This window comes from Oncorhynchus keta, chromosome 14 (genome assembly GCF_023373465.1).
Source record: "Oncorhynchus keta strain PuntledgeMale-10-30-2019 chromosome 14, Oket_V2, whole genome shotgun sequence".
Taxonomy (NCBI): Eukaryota; Metazoa; Chordata; class Actinopteri; order Salmoniformes; family Salmonidae; genus Oncorhynchus; species Oncorhynchus keta.
Window position 1 is genome coordinate 35,166,947 of NC_068434.1, and position 20,595 is coordinate 35,187,541.

Consider the following 20,595-nt stretch of genomic DNA (forward strand, 5'->3'; position numbering starts at 1 on the left):
TTCCCCTTCCACCCCACCCCCCACTCTCTTCCCCCTCCACCCCACCCCCCACTCTCTTCCCCCTCCACCCCCACCCCCCACTCTCTTCCCCTTCCACCCCACCCCCCACTCTCTTCCCCTTCCACCCCCCCACCACTCTCTTCCCCTTCCACCCCACCCCCCACTCTCTTCCCCTTCCACCCCCCACCACTCTCTTCCCCTTCCACCCCACCCCCACTCTCTTCCCCTTTCAACCCCACCCCCCCACTCTCTTCCCCTTCCACCCCACCCCACCCCCACTCTCTTCCCATTCCACCCCCCACTCTCTTCCCCATCCACCCCACCCCCACTCTTTTCCCATTCCACCCCACCCCCACTCTCTTTCCCATTCCACCCCACCCCCACTCTCTTCCCCTTTCAACCCCACCCCCCACTCTCTTCCCCTTCCACCCCACCCCCTCACCATTTCCCCCTCCCCAACCCCTCAAACTCTCCCCCTACTTGGCCTTTCTTTAGAGTCTAAGGGGCCATATCAATGACCCCTCTCTCCACTGCCCCCTACCATCCTCCAACAGCCCAAGTTGTGGATTTCATCTGCAGTTTTGTCACTCACAGTGCAAATCTCAAATGACACCTGATTCCCTGCAGTATGCTACTTTTCACCATAGGGAGATAGGGCATGTAGTGAACTAAACAGTGAACTATATAGGAGATAGGGAGCCATTTGAGACAGTTAACCAGCTCACTAACACAGTGAGGTGGAACCTCTGTTTTAAAGCAGAGATTCTAAAGGCAGTTGAGTTGATTTAGCCTCTGTTCTATAATAACTTAATGTGAGCTATTTTCTGTTGAATGTATTCTGTATGGTACCATAGCAGCTGTTCAGAACAGTTTCAGACCCACCATTGCCGTTCAATGTTTGATTATCATTTACAGTATATCTGCAAATACTGTGTGTGTGTGTGTGTGTGTGTGTGTGCGCAAGTTAGCGTGTTTTACCTGGCTTATTGTCTTAAGGACTGAAGAGACAGTCCTCTTGTTATGAACGTGTTCACTGTTCACTGCTCGTTCACACTGCTGTATTGACTATGACCTGCTCTTACTGAGTTTTCTGACTGGCGCTACATTTCAGCTGGTGGTAACAGTTCAATCCATTTACCAAACAGCTTTGACTATCAGCTTTTCTATGTTGTGTGTTTCTCTATGAGTGTTCAGTTTGCTTGCTGTTGCAACCAAAGACAACCACATACGGTGATTCACCATCGAAGCTCGCCTGTTTTCATATACGAACATGATGACCACACACCCCCTCCGAACCCAAACCGTAACCTCTCTACCCCCTAACCCCCTTCCTCCCTACCCACCTCTAACTCTTAGTAAACTTGCTACTGTAGATGGACTCTGTTTTGCTACTCCTGCCAGAGCTGACGGGCTGCTCCCGGATTGGGATACACGGACTAGGCTTTAGTAAACTGTAGACCAGGGTTGCACAACTCCAGTCCTGGAGGGAAGTAGTATACGCAGGTTTTAGTTCCAGCCCAGCACTAACACACCTGATTCAGCTAATCAAGATCTCGATGATTGGTTGATTAGTTGAACCAGGCAAGTTATTGCTGGGGTGGAACAGAAGCCTGCATATACTGCAGACCTACATAACTACCTGCTATAGGCAGGGCACTGGGACTTCCACAGGCCGAGACAAAGTCACACGCGCTGATGGGATATATATGCCCTCATATCAAATGACAAAAGCAGTGTCTGGTGGGAAATGTATGCTCAGTCTGCCTCTGGCATTGTGAACTCTTAACTTGTGTGTGAGAGTCCGTGTGGTGAAGAGTGACTGCTCAATGTTGAAATACGTAACTTATGTATAAACGTAGTGTCTGTTAGAGGAAGGTACGCTCCATATTCTGGCTGTTTCAGATGTGATTGTACTGCCACCTAGTGGCGCTCCATTGCTATGTCAGTGTTTTACTCTTATGGAGGCACTAATGAAAACTTGGGGGAAAAAATGTACATTTGTGCAAGTGTTTTATTTAAAAAACAATAAATGAAAAACGGACCCAATGTGTCTTTTTCTGATGTATTTTGTCTTTGATTTGCCTTGTGTCGTTGTTTACAAGAAATACTTCTACAGACCAAATAATATTGTTCTACAATTGATTTGCATTTTATTCACATATCTTACGTTATCTCACATTGTCTCTGGTCTTAGAGCTCGATTCAATCTGTATTGTTGAAGTTCAGCGCTGTGGCGCGATTAAAATGTAAAGGCAGTGTTCAAGCATTCGTGGAGACTGCATTCACGGTTAACGCTGCATATTATATATCGGCTCCATTGGAAATGACCTTTACATTTCAAGCGGATTGAATCGAGCCCTTAGTGTTTCTAACTGACAGAGAATTAGGTCAGAGTGGAAGCCAGTTGTCTCTATGTGCATCTGTCTGGGATGACCACATACCACAGGTTCATACACACACACACACACACACACACACACACACACACACACACACACACACACACACACACACACACACACACACACACACACACACACACAAATTCCTACCAAGAGCATCACTTCAGGAACCTCCTGGTACTGTCAGAATGCTAGTTGTGCACTATGGACGAGACACATGGAAAGTATGTGTTCTTGCAGTGTGTGTATACAGGAGAGACAGTGTGTTGGATATAGTATGTTGGCCTCCAGTATGAAATGGGTGGTGTTGTTGTGGGGGTAGTGTGGATTAACCACCTGGTTTCACCCGCCTCACCAGCTGACAGGTTAAATACAGACACAGCTATATATACATATATACAGTCCTAACATCAGCCTGGAAAATATGAAGAAACACTCTAATAATATCACTGCAGTCAGTAATGCATGGACAATCTAAACCATCCTATATGAGGGCTGGACTGGTGAAGAAAGGAAAAGTTGACAAAAAGGGAAGGTCACACACACACAGCTGCTGTACTCGTGTGGATAGGAAAGGGGGCGGGAGAATGAAAGAGAAAATGAAAGCTGTCAGCAGAGACAGAGAGCGAAGGAAGGATGATGCAGCTCAAATGAGGTAAATGAATAAAAACATGGAAGGAACCTCCGTCTACACCTCCATCCAACTCAGGGAACATCTGGGGTGCCAGGGCAACATGATTTCTGTTCTATGGTGATAGTGTTGGACTTGTTAACATCAAAACAAAGGTATTCATCTGTTTAGGGGGTGAATGTGCATTTGTGTCTGTCTATCCCAGTATCAGATTACAATTACAGTCCTGTCCTTCTCTATTGTAGCCTGCCTGGACAGCTAGGGTAACTAACAACCAGTCCTTCTCTATTGTAGCCTGCCTGGACAGCTAGGGTAACTAACAACCAGTCCTTCTCTATTGTAGCCTGCCTGGACAGCTAGGGTAACTAACAACCAGTCCTTCTCTATTGTAGCCTGCCTGGACAGCTAGGGTAACTAACAACCAGTCCTTCTCTATTGTAGCCTGCCTGGACAGCTAGGGTAACTAACAACCAGTCCTTCTCTATTGTAGCCTGCCTGGACAGCTAGGGTAACTTACAACCAGTCCTTCTCTATTGTAGCCTGCCTGGACAGCTAGGGTAACTTACAACCAGTCCGTCTCTATTGTAGCCTGCCTGGACAGCTAGGGTAACTTACAACCAGTCCTTCTCTATTGTAGCCTGCCTGGACAGCTAGGGTAACTTACAACCAGTCCGTCTCTATTGTAGCCTGCCTGGACAGCTAGGGTAACTTACAACCAGTCCTTCTCTATTGTAGCCTGCCTGGACAGCTAGGGTAACTAACAACCAGTCCTTCTCTATTGTAGCCTGCCTGGACAGCTAGGGTAACTAACAACCAGTCCTTCTCTATTGTAGCCTGCCTGGACAGCTAGGGTAACTAACAACCAGTCCTTCTCTATTGTAGCCTGCCTGGACAGCTAGGGTAACTTACAACCAGTCCTTCTCTATTGTAGCCTGCCTGGACAGCTGGGGTAACTTACAACCAGTCCTTCTCTATTGTAGCCTGTCTGGACAGCTAGGGTAACTTACAACCAGTCCTTCTCTATTGTAGCCTGCCTGGACAGCTAGGGTAACTTACAACCTGTCATTCTCTATTGTAGCCTGCCTGGACAGCTAGGGTAACTAACAGCCCAGTCCTTCTCTATTGTAGCCTGCCTGGACAGCTAGGGTAACTTACAACCAGTCCTTCTCTATTGTAGCCTGCCTGGACAGCTAGGGTAACTTACAACCAGTCCTTCTCTATTGTAGCCTGCCTGGACAGCTAGGGTAACTAACAACCAGTCCTTCTCTATTGTAGCCTGCCTGGACAGCTAGGGTAACTTACAACCAGTCCTTCTCTATTGTAGCCTGCCTGGACAGCTAGGGTAACTAACAACCAGTCCTTCTCTATTGTAGCCTGCCTGGACAGCTAGGGTAACTTACAACCAGTCCTTCTCTATTGTAGCCTGCCTGGACAGCTAGGGTAACTAACAACAACAGTCCTTCTCTATTGTAGCCTGCCTGGACAGCTAGGGTAACTTACAACCAGTCCTTCTCTATTGTAGCCTGCCTGGACAGCTAGGGTAACTAACAACCAGTCCTTCTCTATTGTAGCCTGCCTGGACAGCTAGGGTAACTTACAACCAGTCCTTCTCTATTGTAGCCTGCCTGGACAGCTAGGGTAACTAACAACCAGTCCTTCTCTATTGTAGCCTGCCTGGACAGCTAGGGTAACTTACAACCAGTCCGTCTCTATTGTAGCCTGCCTGGACAGCTAGGGTAACTTACAACCAGTCCTTCTCTATTGTAGCCTGCCTGGACAGCTAGGGTAACTTACAACCAGTCCTTCTCTATTGTAGCCTGCCTGGACAGCTAGGGTAACTTACAACCAGTCCTTCTCTATTGTAGCCTGCCTGGACAGCTAGGGTAACTAACAACCAGTCCTTCTCTATTGTAGCCTGCCTGGACAGCTAGGGTAACTTACAACCAGTCCTTCTCTATTGTAGCCTGCCTGGACAGCTAGGGTAACTAACAACCAGTCCTTCTCTATTGTAGCCTGCCTGGACAGCTAGGGTAACTTACAACCAGTCCTTCTCTATTGTAGCCTGCCTGGACAGCTAGGGTAACTAACAACCAGTCCTTCTCTATTGTAGCCTGCCTGGACAGCTAGGGTAACTTACAACCAGTCCTTCTCTATTGTAGCCTGCCTGGACAGCTAGGGTAACTAACAACCAGTCCTTCTCTATTGTAGCCTGCCTGGACAGCTAGGGTAACTTACAACCAGTCCTTCTCTATTGTAGCCTGCCTGGACAGCTAGGGTAACTAACAACCAGTCCTTCTCTATTGTAGCCTGCCTGGACAGCTAGGGTAACTAACAACCAGTCCTTCTCTATTGTAGCCTGCCTGGACAGCTAGGGTAACTTACAACCAGTCCTTCTCTATTGTAGCCTGCCTGGACAGCTAGGGTAACTTACAACCAGCTATCTCTTCCACTCACCATGTTGTTTTTTGACATGTAACACACTGGGCTTGCTGCCTGGCTGTAAGCGTGTGTATCATTGCATAGAATAGATAGCAGCCTTTCTCGACCAGACCGGAATTGAAATTGTTCAGCTTCTTGGCTATATAAAATCAGACCTAATTAATTCAACACATTACCACTTCATTACCGTGTGAGATCCTAGATGAAATAGATTCACTGTAAGAAAAAATAACATAGCTCCTTCTTCTGTCTTCCTTCAGGTTCAAGAAATAACTTCTGGACATTTCTCCTAGCCTGTTGCTGTAAGGTTATACATTTCCGTCTAACCAAAGAGAGACTACGTTCCTCCTGAAGTGTAATTATCAACAGCTATCCTCCCTGATGTTTCTCTACATTCTGAAAACCAACTGAGTGCCTGCAGACTGTTTGATGCTCTCAAGAGTGATCCTTATCCTTACAGTAGTCCTCCAACAACATTTCCACCATAATGGTCAGGTTCTTGGTTCTGGCCCTCCTGTCTCTGGCTGGTGTGACCCAGACCTCCGCTAGCCCGACCCAGGCCTCGGAGCCCCCTAACCCCACTGAGGAGCAGCCTCCCTTAGGTACAGGAAGCCTCTCATTCCCTTGGAGCCACCTCCGTCTTCCGGGGTACATTGTTCCGCTCCACTACCATCTCCTGCTCCACCCTAACCTCACCATGCTCAGCTACAGCGGTACTGTCCGGATAGAGCTCCAGGTTCAGAACAATACCAACTGGGTGGTGCTGCACAGCAAGGGGCTCCGTATCACTACAGCAACCATGTTGGACCAGAACCTGGCTCACCTGTCAGACAAGGTAGGCTACTCCCTCAGAACTAAACCGTCATGCTCAGTTTGTATCAATGTCCCACTTTTGTCTTCTCTGACATGTCCGTCTAATTACTACTGCATGTGTGTCTTCAGGTGCTCCCTGTGCTCCACAATCCTACCCATGAGCAGACTGCCATCTTCTCTCCCAGAGTGCTCAGTGGTGGGCAGAAGTACTTCCTATTTCTGGAGTTTGGGGCGGAGCTAGGAGAAGGCTTCTATGGCTTCTACAGGAGCACCTACAGAACCAGCAGCGGAGAGACACGGTACGGAGCGTGTGTGAGTGTATCTCCCTCTCTCTCTCCATGGGCGGGAGAAAGGCTGTGTTGTGCATCACTCCCTAACCAAATGTTTTTTTTGTGAGACATCACATGATAAACAACTTGTAATGTCTCTCTCTCTCTCTCTCTTTCTCTCTGCTCTCCACTCTCTCTCTCTGCCCACCCTCTATCTATCTCTCCAGGAACCTGGCCTCCACTCATTTTGAGCCCACCAGTGCTCGGATGGCGTTTCCTTGTTTTGATGAGCCGAGCTTCAAGGCTAATTACTCTATCAGTATCAGGAGGAGCCGGGCACACACCGCCCTGTCCAACATGCCTGTAGTGAGTTAACACACAAAACCAACACAGGTGGCAGGTGGATCATAGTATGTGAGTGTGCATTACAATGTGTGTGTGTTTTCCCTTTAGGAGCAGACAGTGGTCCTGGATGATGGTCTAATGGAGGACCGTTTTGCTGTGAGTGTGAGGATGAGCTCCTACCTGGTGGCCTTCATCGTGTGTGACTTCAGATCTGTCAGCGCAACAACGGCCTCAGGGGTCAAGGTAGGTGGGACAGGGGTGAGTGTGAATGTGTGTACGTGTGTGTGTACAGGCGGTATGTGTGATTTCATCACTGTCATATGTTTCAGGTATCTGTCTATGCTGCTCCTGAGAAATGGCAGCAGACCCATTATGCTCTGAAGGCTGCAGTCAAACTACTGGAGTTCTATGAGAAATACTTCAACATCAAATACCCACTACCTAAACAAGGTAACTAAATACTTCAACATCAAATACCCACTACCTAAACAAGGTAACTAAATACTTCAACATCAAATACCCACTACCTAAACAAGGTAACTAAATACTTCAACATCAAATACCCACTACCTAAACAAGGTAACTAAATACTTCAACATCAAATACCCACTACCTAAACAAGGTAACTAAATACTTCAACATCAAATACCCACTACCTAAACAAGGTAACTAAATACTTCAACATCAAATACCCACTACCTAAACAAGATAACTAAATACTTCAACATCAAATACCCACTACCTAAACAAGGTAACTAAATACTTCAACATCAAATACCCACTACCTAAACAAGGTAACTAAATACTTCAACATCAAATACCCACTACCTAAACAAGGTAACTAAATACTTCAACATCAAATACCCACTACCTAAACAAGGTAACTAAATACTTCAACATCAAATACCCACTACCTAAACAAGGTAACTAAATATATCAATATCAAATACCCACTACCTAAACAAGGTAACTAAATATATCAATATCAAATACCCACTACTTAAACAAGGTAACTAAATATATCAATATCAAATACCCACTACCTAAACAAGGTAACTAAATACTTCAACATCAAATACCCACGACCTAAACAAGGTAACTAAATATATCAATATCAAATACCCACTACCTAAACAAGGTAACTCAACAGTTCTGATGACCAGGGTTCAATTGCAGTTGTTGAAACAAGTAAGGTAATCATTGAAGTTGCTACCTTCCCCCCCTCCAGACCTGGTTGCTATCCCAGACTTTCAGGCCGGAGCGATGGAGAACTGGGGTCTGATCACCTTCAGAGAGACCAGCCTGCTCTACGACCCCGCCACCTCCTCAGGCTCCGATAGGGTCTGGGTTACCATGGTGATCGCCCACGAGCTCGCCCACCAGGTGAGAGCCGGACAGAAAGTTGTTCAGGGTGTTGAACAGGAAATAGCAGGTCATGGCAGGAAGTGAACATTGGTAGTGTGAAGAGAGATTAGACTTTCATGTCATAACCCTCTGCATTCTTCGGGAAGTGTATCCTCACTGGGAGACAAATAGATCTCCTCACAGTGAATGGACCTGAATGAAATGACTGGAACAGATAGATGTCTGTCCTCCTCTTCCTCTGACATCTCTCATTGTCTGTCCTCCTCTTCTGACATCTCTCATTGTCTGTCCTCTTCCTCTGACATCTCTCATTGTCTGTCCTCCTCTTCTGACATCTCTCATTGTCTGTCCTCCTCTTCTGACATCTCTCATTGTCTGTCCTCCTCTTCTGACATCTCTCATTGTCTGTCCTCCTCTTCTGACATCTCTCATTGTCTGTCCTCCTCTTCTGACATCTCTCATTGTCTGTCCTCCTCTTCTGACATCTCTCATTGTCTGTCCTCCTCTTCTGACATCTCTCATTGTCTGTCCTCCTCTTCTGACATCTCTCATTGTCTGTCCTCCTCTTCTGACATCTCTCATTGTCTGTCCTCTTCCTCTGACATCTCTCATTGTCTGTCCTCCTCTTCTGACATCTCTCATTGTCTGTCCTCCTCTTCTGACATCTCTCATTGTCTGTCCTCCTCTTCTGACATCTCTCATTGTCTGTCCTCCTCTTCTGACGTCTCTCATTGTCTGTCCTCCTCTTCCTCTGACATCTCTCATTGTCTGTCCTCCTCTTCTGACATCTCTCATTGTCTGTCCTCCTCTTCTGACATCTCTCATTGTCTGTCCTCTCCTGCCTGCCCGTTTGTCTGTCTATCAGTGGTTTGGCAACCTGGTGACCATGCAGTGGTGGAATGACATCTGGCTGAACGAGGGCTTCGCCAGATACATGGAGTACATCTCAGTCAACGCCACATACCCCAAACTCAGAGTGGTAGGATCCTGTTACTCATATGTTGTACACATCCCTACTCCAACTTCACAGTATTATTATTGATTAGTATGAATGTTTCACATGTCCCTGAGGGATATTCCTGTTGAAAAGGTGCCCTTTTTTTATCTCTCAGGAGGATTATCTGGTGGACACCTGCTTTGCTGCGATTGGTCGAGACTCTCTTAACTCCTCCCGTCCCATCTCCAGTGCGGCTGAGAGTCCCACACAGATTGAAGAGATGTTCGACACAGTATCCTACGACAAGGTAGACAAAAACGCACACATGCATGCACGCAAACACGCACATCTTTTTTCCATCACATTGCTTTTATCAACCCTGTCTTTGCTTCAAGGGAGGGAGTAAGGATGAGTGTCTAAAGTATTGGATCAGGGCCACAGTGTTAATGTACTGTACTGTTTATGTGTTTATCCACCAGGGTGCATGTGTCCTGCACATGCTCAGACACTACCTGACTGACCAAGTGTTCCAGAGTGGAATCGTGCGCTACCTTCGCAGGTACAGCTACAGCAACGCTCACAACCAGGACCTGTGGGACAGCCTGGCCAATGTGCGTAAATCGTTCAAATGATATATATTTTATTATAAACTGGGTGGTTCCAGCCCTGAATGCTGATTGGCTGACAGCTGTGGTATATCGGACCATATACCACGGCTTTGACAAAACATTTATTTTTACTGCTCTAATTATGTTGATAACCAGTTTATAATAGCAATAAGGCTCCTCGGGGGTTTGTGATATATGGCCAATATACCATGGCTAAAGGCTGTATCCAGGCCCTCCGCGTTGCGTCGTGCGTAAGAACAGCCATTGGCCGTGGTATATTGGTGATAAACCCCCCCGTGCCTTATTGCTTAATTGATCCCTCTGTGTAGGATGATTTAGTTCATAAATGTAAGGTGCTGTGTTGTTGTTCTCAGACGTGTTCAGAGGAGGAGTTCAGCTCTGGAGAACACTGTTACAGCAGCAGGCAGGCAGCTAAGAACGCAGTAAACACACCTCTCTTTACACAGCAGTACATTACATTACAATATCAACAGTCAAGTCTCACCATTGATTTAAGAGTGTGATGTTTACGTGTGTGTGTGATGTTTACGTGTGTGTGTGTGTGTGTGTGTGTGTGTGTGTGTGTGTGTGTGTGTGTGTGTGTGTGTGTGTGTGTGTGTGTGTGTGTGTGTGTGTGTCAGTACCTGTACGCTGGGGAGCACCTGGATCTGACATCCATGATGAACACCTGGACGCTGCAGACAGGTGTGCCCTTGGTAACGGTTACTATGCAGGGGTCTCATCTCCTGCTAAAACAGGAGAGGTTCCTGAGGACCGCACATCCTTCTGATCCAGCATGGCCCAGCCTGCAGCAGGGGTAAACACACACACCACACACACAAACACACACACACACACATTCTCTGTGATTGTCATGTGCAGTGAGGTCATATTCCTGCGCCTCATCCCTCCCCTCGCTGATCTCTCTGTGTTAGGTTCCTGTGGCACATCCCTCTGACATACAGAACTGACACCTCAACAAGTATCCACAGACACCTAATGACCACACTCACAGGTAAGACACCTAATGACCACACTCACAGGTAAGACACCTAATGACCACACTCACAGGTAAGACACCTAATGACCACACTCACAGGTAAGACACCTAATGACCACACTCACAGGTAAGACACCTAATGACCACACTCACAGGTAAGACACCTAATGACCACACTCACAGGTAAGACACCTAATGACCACACTCACAGGTAAGACACCTAATGACCACACTCACAGGTAAGACACCTAATGACCACACTCACAGGTAAGACACCTAATGACCACACTCACAGGTAAGACACCTAATGACCACACTCACAGGAAAGACACCTAATGACCACACTCACAGGAAAGACACCTAATGACCACACTCACAGGTAAGACAACTAATGACCACACTCACAGGTAAGACAACTAATGACCACACTCACAGGTAAGACAACTAATGACCACACTCACAGGTAAGACAACTAATGACCACACTCACAGGTAAGACACCTAATGACCACACTCACAGGTAAGACACCTAATGACCACACTCACAGGTAAGACAACTAATGACCACACTCACAGGTAAGACAACTAATGACCACACTCACAGGTAAGACACCTAATGACCACACTCACAGGTAAGACACCTAATGACCACACTCACAGGTAAGACACCTAATGACCACACTCACAGGTAAGACACCTAATGACCACACTCACAGGGAAGATAGTTGTGGTCTCTCTCGTAAGGTTTCACTAATTCATTGATTGCCTAGTCTCTTCTCTCCTCAGACAGTGTGGAGGTGGGGGAGGAGGTGGGCTGGGTGAAGGTGAATGTGGACATGGCTGGTTATTACCTGGTCCACTATGATGGTTCAGGCTGGGACGACTTGATACAACTACTGAAGGACAACCACACAGCTCTCACCTTCATGGACAGAACACACCTCATACACAACGCCTTCCAACTCACCACGTAAGAAACCTAGCCGTGTGTGTAAATATATGAATAGACGGCCTCCCGGGTGGTGCGGTGGTCTAGGGCTGTGCCACCAGAGACTCTGGGTTCGCACCCAGGCGTTGTCGCAGCCAGCCGCGACCGGGAGGTCCGTGGAGCGACGCACAATTGGCCTAGCGTCGTCCGAGTTAGGGAGGGTTTGGCCGGTAGGGATATCCTTGTCTCATCGTGCACCAGCGACTCCTGTGGTGGGCCGGGCGCAGTGCACGCTAAACGGGTCGCCAGGTGCACGGTGTTTCCTCCGACACATTGGTGCGTCTGGCTTCCGGGTTGGATGCGCGCTGTGTTAAAGAAGCAGTGCGGCTTGGTTGTGTTGTGTTTCGAAGGACGCATGGCTTTCGACCTTCGTCTCTCCCGAGCCCGTACGGGAGTTGTGGCGATGAGAGAAGACAGTAACAATTGGATACCACGAAATTGGGGAGAAAAAGGGGGTAAAAATATATATACGTATATATGTGAATAGACAACACAAACAGACTTTTATTTCTGACGTCATCTCTCTATACTACTTCGATAGGGCAGGTCGGTTGTCACTCGATAAAGCCTTGGACCTTATTGGCTACCTGCGATCAGAAAGTCACACCGTTCCCTTACTCGAAGGTTTGGGCTACCTGGAAGCTTTCTACAGGATAGTGGAGAGGAGAGACATACCTGATGTCACACAAAACCTCAGGGTAGGACACATACACATACAGTGCCTTGCGAAAGTATTCGGCCCCCTTGAACTTTGAGACCTTTTGCCACATTTCAGGCTTCAAACATAAAGATATAAAACTATATTTTTTTGTGAAGAATCAACAAAAAGTGGGACACAATCATGAAGTGGAACGACATTTATTGGATATTTCAAACTTTTTTAACAAGTCAAAAACGGAAAAATTGGGCGTGCAAAATTATTCAGCCCCCTTAAGTTAATACTTTGTAGCGCCACCTTTTGCTGTGATTACAGCTGTAAGTCGCTTGGGGTATGTCTCTATCAGTTTTGCACATCGAGAGACCGAATCGAGGGGCCGAATACTTTCGCAAGGCACTGTACATGTGCGCACACACACACACACACACACACACACACACACACACACACACACACACACACACACACACACACACACACACAAACACACATCACACATCACACATCACACATCACAAACACACACACACACACATCACACACATCACAAACACATCACACAAACACATAAAACAATTCTAAAAACATTCTGGTTCAGTTGCGGAGTTTGAGTGCGTGTGTGGTCTGATGTCCTCTATGTGTGTGGTCTGATGTCCTCTGTGTGTGTGGTCTGATGTCCTCTGTGTGTGTGGTCTGATGTCCTCTATGTGTGTGGTCTGATGTCCTCTATGTGTGTTGTCTGATGTCCTCTATGTGTGTTGTCTGATGTCCTCTGTGTGTGTGGTCTGATGTCCTCTATGTGTGTGGTCTGATGTCCTCTACGTGTGTGGTCTGATGTCCTCTATGTGTGTGGTCTGATGTCCTCTATGTGTGTGGTCTGATGTCCTCTATGTGTGTGGTCTGATGTCCTCTGTGTGTGTGGTCTGATGTCCTCTGTGTGTGGTCTGATGTCCTCTATGTGTGTGGTCTGATGTCCTCTGTGTGTGTGGTCTGATGTCCTCTATGTGTGTGGTCTGATGTCCTCTATGTGTGTGGTCTGATGTCCTCTATGTGTGTGGTCTGATGTCCTCTACGTGTGTGGTCTGATGTCCTCTCTGTGTGTGTGGTCTGATGTCCTCTCTGTGTCGGGTCGGATGTCCTCTATGTGTCGGGTCAGATGTCCTCTCTGTGTGTGTGGTCTGATGTCCTCTATGTGTGTGGTCTGATGTTCTCTGTGTGTGGGGTCTGATGTCCTCTCCGTGTGTGGTCTGATGTCCTCTCTGTGTGTGTGGTCTGATGTCCTCTCTGTGTGTGTGGTCTGATGTCCTCTATGTGTGTGGTCTGATGTCCTCTCTGTGTGTGGTCTGATGTCCTCTCTGTGTATGGTCTGATGTCCTCTATGTGTGTGGTCTGATGTCCTCTATGTGTGTGGTCTGATGTCCTCTCTGTGTCAGGTCGGATGTCCTCTGTGTTTGTGGTCTGTCCTCTATGTGTGTGGTCTGATGTCCTCTCTATGTGTGTGGTCTGATGTCCTCTATGTGTGTGGTCTGATGTCCTCTATGTGTGTGGTCTGATGTCCTCTCTGTGTCAGGTCGGATGTCCTCTGTGTTTGTGGTCTGTCCTCTATGTGTGTGGTCTGATGTCCTCTGTGTGTGGGGTCTGATGTCCTCTCCGTGTGTGGTCTGATGTCCACTCTGTGTGTGGTCTGATGTCCTCTCTGTGTGTGTGGTCTGATGTCCTCTGTGTGTGGTCTGATGTCCTCTCTGTGTCAGGTCGGATGTCCTCTGTGTGTGTGGTCTGATGTCCTCTGTGTGTGGGGTCTGATGTCCTCTCTGTGTCAGGTCGGATGTCCTCTGTGTGTGTGGTCTGATGTCCTCTGTGTGTGGGGTCTGATGTCCTCTCCGTGTGTGGTCTGATGTCCACTCTGTGTGTGGTCTGATGTCCTCTCTGTGTGTGGTCTGATGTCCTCTCTGTGTGTGTGGATTGATGTCCTCTCTGTGTGTGTGGTCTGATGTCCTCTATGTGTGTGGTCTGATGTCCTCTCTGTGTGTGGTCTGATGTTCTCTCCGTGTGTGGTCTGATGTCCTCTCTGTGTGTGTGGTCTGATGTCCTCTATGTGTGTGGTCTGATGTCCTCTCTGTGTGTGGTCTGATGTCCTCTCTGTGTGTGGTCTGATGTCCTCTGTGTTTGTGGTCTGATGTCCTCTGTGTTTGTGGTCTGATGTCCTCTATGTGTGTGGTCTGATGTCCTCTATGTGTGTGGTCTGATGTCCTCTATGTGTGTGGTCTGATGTTCTCTCCGTGTGTGGTCTGATGTCCTCTCTGTGTGTGTGGTCTGATGTCCTCTATGTGTGTGGTCTGATGTCCTCTCTGTGTGTGTGGTCTGATGTCCTCTCCGTGTGTGGTCTGATGTCCTCTATGTGTGTGGTCTGATGTCCTCTCTGTGTGTGGTCTGATGTCCTCTCTGTGTGTGGTCTGATGTCCTCTCTGTGTGTGGTCTGATGTCCTCTCTGTGTGTGGTCTGATGTCCTCTATGTGTGTGGTCTGATGTCCTCTCTGTGTGTGGTCTGATGTCCTCTCCGTGTGTGGTCTGACGTCCACTCTGTGTGGTCTGATGTCCTCTCTGTGTGTGGTCTGATGTCCTCTCTGTGTGTGGTCTGATGTCCTCTCTGTGTGTGGTCTGATGTCCTCTCTGTGTGTGGTCTGATGTCCTCTCGGTGTGTGGTCTGATGTCCTCTCTGTGTGTGTGGTCTGATGTCCTCTCTGTGTCGGGTCGGATGTCCTCTATGTCGGGTCAGATGTCCTCTCTGTTTGTGGTCTGATGTCCTCTATGTGTGTGGTCTGATGTCCTCTATGTGTGTGGTCTGATGTTCTCTCCGTGTGTGGTCTGATGTCCTCTCCGTGTGTGGTCTGATGTCCTCTATGTGTGTGGTCTGATGTTCTCTCCGTGTGTGGTCTGATGTCCTCTCTGTGTGTGGTCTGATGTCCTCTCCATGTGTGGTCTGATGTCCTCTGTGTGTGGTCTGATGTCCTCTATGTGTGTGGTCTGATGTCCTCTATGTGTATGGTCTGATGTCCTCTATGTGTGTGGTCTGATGTCCTCTATGTGTGTGGTCTGATGTCCTCTATGTGTGTGGTCTGATGTCCTCTATGTGTATGGTCTGATGTCCTCTGTGTGTGTGGTCTGATGTCCTCTGTGTGTGTGGTCTGATGTCCTCTCTGTGTGTGTGGTCTGATGTCCTCTCTGTGTCAGGTCAGATGTCCTCTGTGTGTGTGGTCTGACGTCCTCTATGTGTATGGTCTGATGTCCTCTGTGTGTGGGGTCTGATGTCCTCTCCGTGTGTGGTCTGATGTCCACTGTGTGTGGTCTGATGTCCTCTCTGTGTGTGGTCTGATCAAATCAAATCAAATGTATTTATATAGCCCTTCTTACATCAGCTGATATCTCAAAGTGCTGTACAGAAACCCAGCCTAAAACCCCAAACAGCAAGCAATGCAGGTGTAGAAGCACGGTGGCTAGGAAAAAACTCCCTAGAAAGGCCAAAACCTAGGAAGAAACCTAGAGAGGAACCAGGCTATGTGGGGTGGCCAGTCCTCTTCTGGCTGTGGCGGGTGGAGATTATAACAAAACATGGCCAAGATGTTCAAATGTTCATAAATGACCAGCATGGTCGAATAATAATAAGGCAGAACAGTTGAAACTGGAGCAGCAGCACAGTCAGGTGGACTGGGGACAGCAAGGAGTCATCATGTCAGGTGTGGTGTGTGCTCTGATGTCCTCTATGTGTGTGGTCGGATGTCCTCTCTGTGTGTGTGGTCTGATGTCCTCTCTGTGTGTGTGGTCTGATGTCCTCTCTGTGTCAGGTCAGATGTCCTCTGTGTGTCGGGTCTGATGTCCTCTCTGTGTGTGTGGTCTGATGTCCTCTCTGTGTCAGGTCAGATGTCCTCTCTGTGTCAGGTCAGATGTCCTCTGTGTGTCGGGTCTGATGTCCTCTCTGTGTCGGGTCTGATGTCCTCTCTGTGTGTGTGGTCTGATGTCCTCTCTGTGTGTGTGGTCTGATGTCCTCTCTGTGTATGTGGTCTGATGTCCTCTCTGTGTGTTGTCGGATGTCATCTCTGTGTGTGTGGTCGGATGTCCTCTATGTGTGTGGTCGGATGTCCTCTCTGTGTGTGTGGTCTGATGTCCTCTCTGTGTGTGTGGTCTGATGTCCTCTCTGTGTGTGTGGTCTGATGTCCTCTCTGTGTGTGTGGTCTGATGTCCTCTCTGTGTGTGTGGTCAGATGTCCTCTGTGTGTCAGGTCAGATGTCCTCTGTGTGTCAGGTCAGATGTCCTCTGTGTGTCGGGTCTGATGTCCTCTCTGTGTGTGTGGTCTGATGTCCTCTCTGTGTCAGGTCAGATGTCCTCTCTGTGTCAGGTCAGATGTCCTCTGTGTGTCGGGTCTGATGTCCTCTCTGTGTCGGGTCTGATGTCCTCTCCGTGTCGGGTCAGATGTCCTCTGTGTGTCGGGTCTGATGTCCTCTCTGTGTCGGGTCTGATGTCCTCTCTGTGTCGGGTCTGATGTCCTCTCTGTGTCGGGTCTGATGTCCTCTCTGTGTGTGTGGTCTGATGTCCTCTGTGTGTGTGGTCGGATGTCCTCTCTGTGTGTGTGGTCTGATGTCCTCTCTGTGTGTGTGGTCTGATGTCCTCTCTGTGTGTGTGGTCTGATGTCCTCTCTGTGTCAGGTCAGATGTCCTCTCTGTGTCGGGTCTGATGTCCTCTGTGTGTCGGGTCTGATGTCCTCTCTGTGTCGGGTCTGATGTCCTCTCTGTGTCGGGTCTGATGTCCTCTCTGTGTGTGGTCTGATGTCCTCTCTGTGTGTGTGGTCTGATGTCCTCTATGTGTGTGGTCGGATGTCCTCTCTGTGTGTGTGGTCGGATGTCCTCTCTGTGTGTGTGGTCTGATGTCCTCTCTGTGTGTGTGGTCTGATGTCCTCTCTGTGTCAGGTCAGATGTCCTCTGTGTGTCGGGTCTGATGTCCTCTCTGTGTGTGTGGTCTGATGTCCTCTCTGTGTGTGGTCTGATGTCCTCTCTGTGTCAGGTCAGATGTCCTCTCTGTGTCAGGTCAGATGTCCTCTGTGTGTCGGGTCTGATGTCCTCTCTGTGTCGGGTCTGATGTCCTCTCCGTGTCGGGTCAGATGTCCTCTGTGTGTCGGGTCTGATGTCCTCTCTGTGTCGGGTCTGATGTCCTCTCTGTGTCGGGTCTGATGTCCTCTCTGTGTCGGGTCTGATGTCCTCTCTGTGTCGGGTCTGATGTCCTCTCTGTGTCGGGTCTGATGTCCTCTCTGTGTCGGGTCTGATGTCCTCTCTGTGTCGGGTCGGATGTCCTTTCCGTGTCGGGTCAGATGTCCTTTCCGTGTCGGGTCAGATGTCCTCTGTGTGTCGGGTCTGATGTCCTCTCTGTGTCGGGTCTGATGTCCTCTCTGTGTCGGGTCTGATGTCCTCTCTGTGTCGGGTCTGATGTCCTCTCCGTGTCGGGTCTGATGTCCTCTCCGTGTCGGGTCTGATGTCCTCTCCGTGTCGGGTCTGATGTCCTCTCTGTGTCGGGTCTGATGTCCTCTCTGTGTCGGGTCTGATGTCCTCTCTGTGTCGGGTCTGATGTCCTCTCTGTGTCGGGTCTGATGTCCTCTGTGTGTCGGGTCTGATGTCCTCTCTGTGTGTGTGGTCTGATGTCCTCTCTGTGTCGGGTCTGATGTCCTCTGTGTGTCGGGTCTGATGTCCTCTCTGTGTGTGTGGTCTGATGTCCTCTCTGTGTCGGGTCTGATGTCCTCTCTGTGTCGGGTCTGATGTCCTCTCTGTGTCGGGTCTGATGTCCTGTCTGTGTCAGGTCTGATGTCCTCTCTGTGTCGGGTCTGATGTCCTCTCTGTGTCGGGTCTGATGTCCTCTCTGTGTGTGTTTTCCGCAGACGTACATCCTGTGGTATTTCCGTGATGTGATTGACCGTCAGACGTGGAGCGACAAGGGCTCTGTGTCTGAGAGGCGACTGAGGTCGGAGCTCCTTTCCCTGGCCTGCCATCTAGGAGACCTCCCCTGTTTGAAACAGGCCCAGCGCAGCTTCACACACTGGCTGGACTCCAACAGCACGCTTAAGTATGTTTCTCTGCCTGCCTATCTGTCTGTCTGTCAGCTATTTGAGAGTGTGGTTACATCCCTTTGACAGTAACATACCTCCTGAAATCCATGACCAATCAAAGGTGCAAACTTTGCCTGACTGCAGAAGTAAACCATGTCCTGTCTGTGCCTCTCCATCCACCAGCCTGCCTGCAGACGTGGCAGAGACAGTGTATTCAGTAGGGGCCCAGGAGGACACGGGCTGGGTGTCTCTCCTCCAGACATACACCCACTCCCTCTCAGAGACGCACAAACGCAAGATCCTCTCTGCCCTGGCCAGCAGCCGAGACACTAACAAACTAACCAGGTGTGTACGGTCTTCTATACTCGGTCAATTCAATATTTGACATTACATTCAGTGTGTGTGTTTCTACCCCAGGTTGTTGGAGCTGGGTCTAGAGGGAGAGGTGATCCGTACCCAGGACCTGGACTCCCTCATCGCCATGGTAGCCAGGAACCCAAGGGGACATCATCTGGCCTGGAGCTACGTCCAGAAATACTGGAGCACCCTGGTGGACAAGTAGGTGGTCGAGAGGGAGGGGATAGAGGGAGGGAGGAGAGAGGTAGAGAAGGAGACGAACACTGAGGATAAATAGGTGGAGAATGAGAGAGGGAAAGGGAGAAAGATTAACTGAGAGACTAATACTGATGACAAAGTAGGTAGAAATAGGCCAGCAATCCCATAGCCTGGGGGCTTTTGCCAACCTGTGGTGTTTTGCTCTTGTTTTTACCCTGCAGGTTCCAGTTGGGATCGTTCTCTATTAGAAACATCATCATTGGTGCCACAGCCCAGTTCTCCTCCACAGAGGAACTCACTGAGGTGAGATTACTGATCTTTCCATGGCAATATCATTTGTTGTCAGAAGCAAAGTTCTGTTTGAGCGAGGGAGAGGGTGTGTGCCATAACCCACGGCCATGCTTACCAGGTGTGTGTGTTCCCCAGGTGCGTCTATTCTTTGAGTCGATCCATGAGCAGGCATCTCAGCTGAGAGTGACTGAGGTTGCCATGGATAACATCCAGAAGAACATCCTCTGGCTGCAAAGGAACCTGGGAACTCTGAGGAGCTGGCTGGACCAACAGATAGACTGAAGAGAAAGAGAGAGGCAGAGGGAGGGGGGGATAGGGAGAGAGAGAGAGGGAGGGGGGGATAGGGAGAGAGAGAGAGGGAGGGGGATAGGGAGAGAGAGAGAGGGAGGGGGATTGGGAGAGAGAGGCAGAGGGTGGGGGGATAGCGAGAGGGGGAGAGGATTGGGAGAGAGAGGCAGAGGGAGAGGGAGGGGGATAGGGAGAGAGAGGGAGGGGGATTGGGAGAGAGAGGCAGAGGGAGGGGGATTGGGAGAGAGAGGCAGAGGGAGGGGGATAGGGAGAGAGAGAGAGGGAGGGGGATAGGGAGAGAGAGAGAGAGGGAGGGGGGATTGGGAGAGAGAGACAGGGAGGGGGGATTGGGAGAGAGAGACAGGGAGGGGGATAGGGAGAGAGAGAGAGAGACAGAGGGATGGGGATAGGGAGAGAGAGAGAGAGAGACAGAGGGATGGGGATAGGGAGAAAGAGAGAGAGAGAGGGAGGGGGATAGGGAGAAAGAGAGAGACAGAGGGATGGGGGATAGGGAGAGAGAGAGACAGATGGATGAGGGATAGAGAGAGAGAGAGACAGATGGATGAGGGATAGAGAGAGAGAGAGACAGATGGATGAGAGAGAGAGAGAGAGACAGATGGATGAGAGAGAGAGAGAGAGACAGATGGGAGAGAGAGAGAGAGAGACAGATGGGAGAGAGAGAGAGAGAGAGAGAGAGAGAGAGAGAGAGAGAGAGAGAGAGAGAGAGAGAGAGAGAGAGAGAGAGAGAGAGAGAGAGAGAGAGAGAGAGAGAGAGAGAGAGAGAGAGAGAGAGAGAGAGATGGGGATAGGGAGAGAGAGAGAGAGAGAGATGGGGGATAGGGAGAGAGAGAGAGAGATGGGGGATAGGGAGAGAGAGAGAGATGGGGGATAGGGAGAGAGAGAGAGAGAGACAGAGGGA

At 49.1% G+C, this 20,595-nt stretch overlaps 1 protein-coding gene and 2 long non-coding RNA genes across 6 annotated transcripts; 1 reads left to right on the forward strand and 2 right to left on the reverse strand.

Moving 5' to 3' along the window:
- Positions 1 to 436: 436 nt before the first annotated feature.
- erap2 (endoplasmic reticulum aminopeptidase 2) lies at positions 437 to 19,690 on the forward strand. 2 transcript variants are annotated; one of them, XM_052461606.1, is made up of 20 exons: positions 437 to 3,188; positions 5,733 to 6,307; positions 6,415 to 6,584; positions 6,782 to 6,920; positions 7,008 to 7,142; positions 7,229 to 7,349; positions 8,128 to 8,282; positions 9,130 to 9,243; positions 9,377 to 9,508; positions 9,681 to 9,812; positions 10,184 to 10,252; positions 10,451 to 10,626; positions 10,745 to 10,824; positions 11,595 to 11,778; positions 12,338 to 12,494; positions 18,375 to 18,559; positions 18,726 to 18,887; positions 18,960 to 19,100; positions 19,319 to 19,400; positions 19,524 to 19,690. In XM_052461606.1, exons 2-20 carry the CDS (start codon positions 5,960 to 5,962, stop codon positions 19,668 to 19,670), a joined length of 2,829 nt encoding a protein of 942 aa, XP_052317566.1. In that variant the 5' UTR covers positions 437 to 3,188; positions 5,733 to 5,959; the 3' UTR covers positions 19,671 to 19,690. The 2 variants fall into 2 exon arrangements, with proteins under 2 accessions (XP_052317566.1, XP_052317567.1); XM_052461607.1 differs by having other exon boundaries at positions 437 to 3,057.
- Positions 3,112 to 5,714, reverse strand: LOC127907275 (uncharacterized). 3 transcript variants are annotated; one of them, XR_008063976.1, is made up of 3 exons: positions 4,537 to 5,714; positions 3,505 to 4,092; positions 3,112 to 3,259 (listed from the first exon to the last, which is right to left on the reverse strand). It is a non-coding gene; the product is annotated as an uncharacterized LOC127907275 (long non-coding RNA). The 3 variants fall into 3 exon arrangements; XR_008063978.1 differs by having other exon boundaries at positions 3,153 to 3,259; positions 4,044 to 4,092; XR_008063977.1 differs by having other exon boundaries at positions 3,153 to 3,259; positions 3,554 to 4,092.
- Positions 7,457 to 8,088, reverse strand: LOC127907276 (uncharacterized). The gene is made up of 3 exons (XR_008063979.1): positions 7,943 to 8,088; positions 7,642 to 7,813; positions 7,457 to 7,598 (listed from the first exon to the last, which is right to left on the reverse strand). It is a non-coding gene; the product is annotated as an uncharacterized LOC127907276 (long non-coding RNA).
- Positions 19,691 to 20,595: the final 905 nt, after the last annotated feature.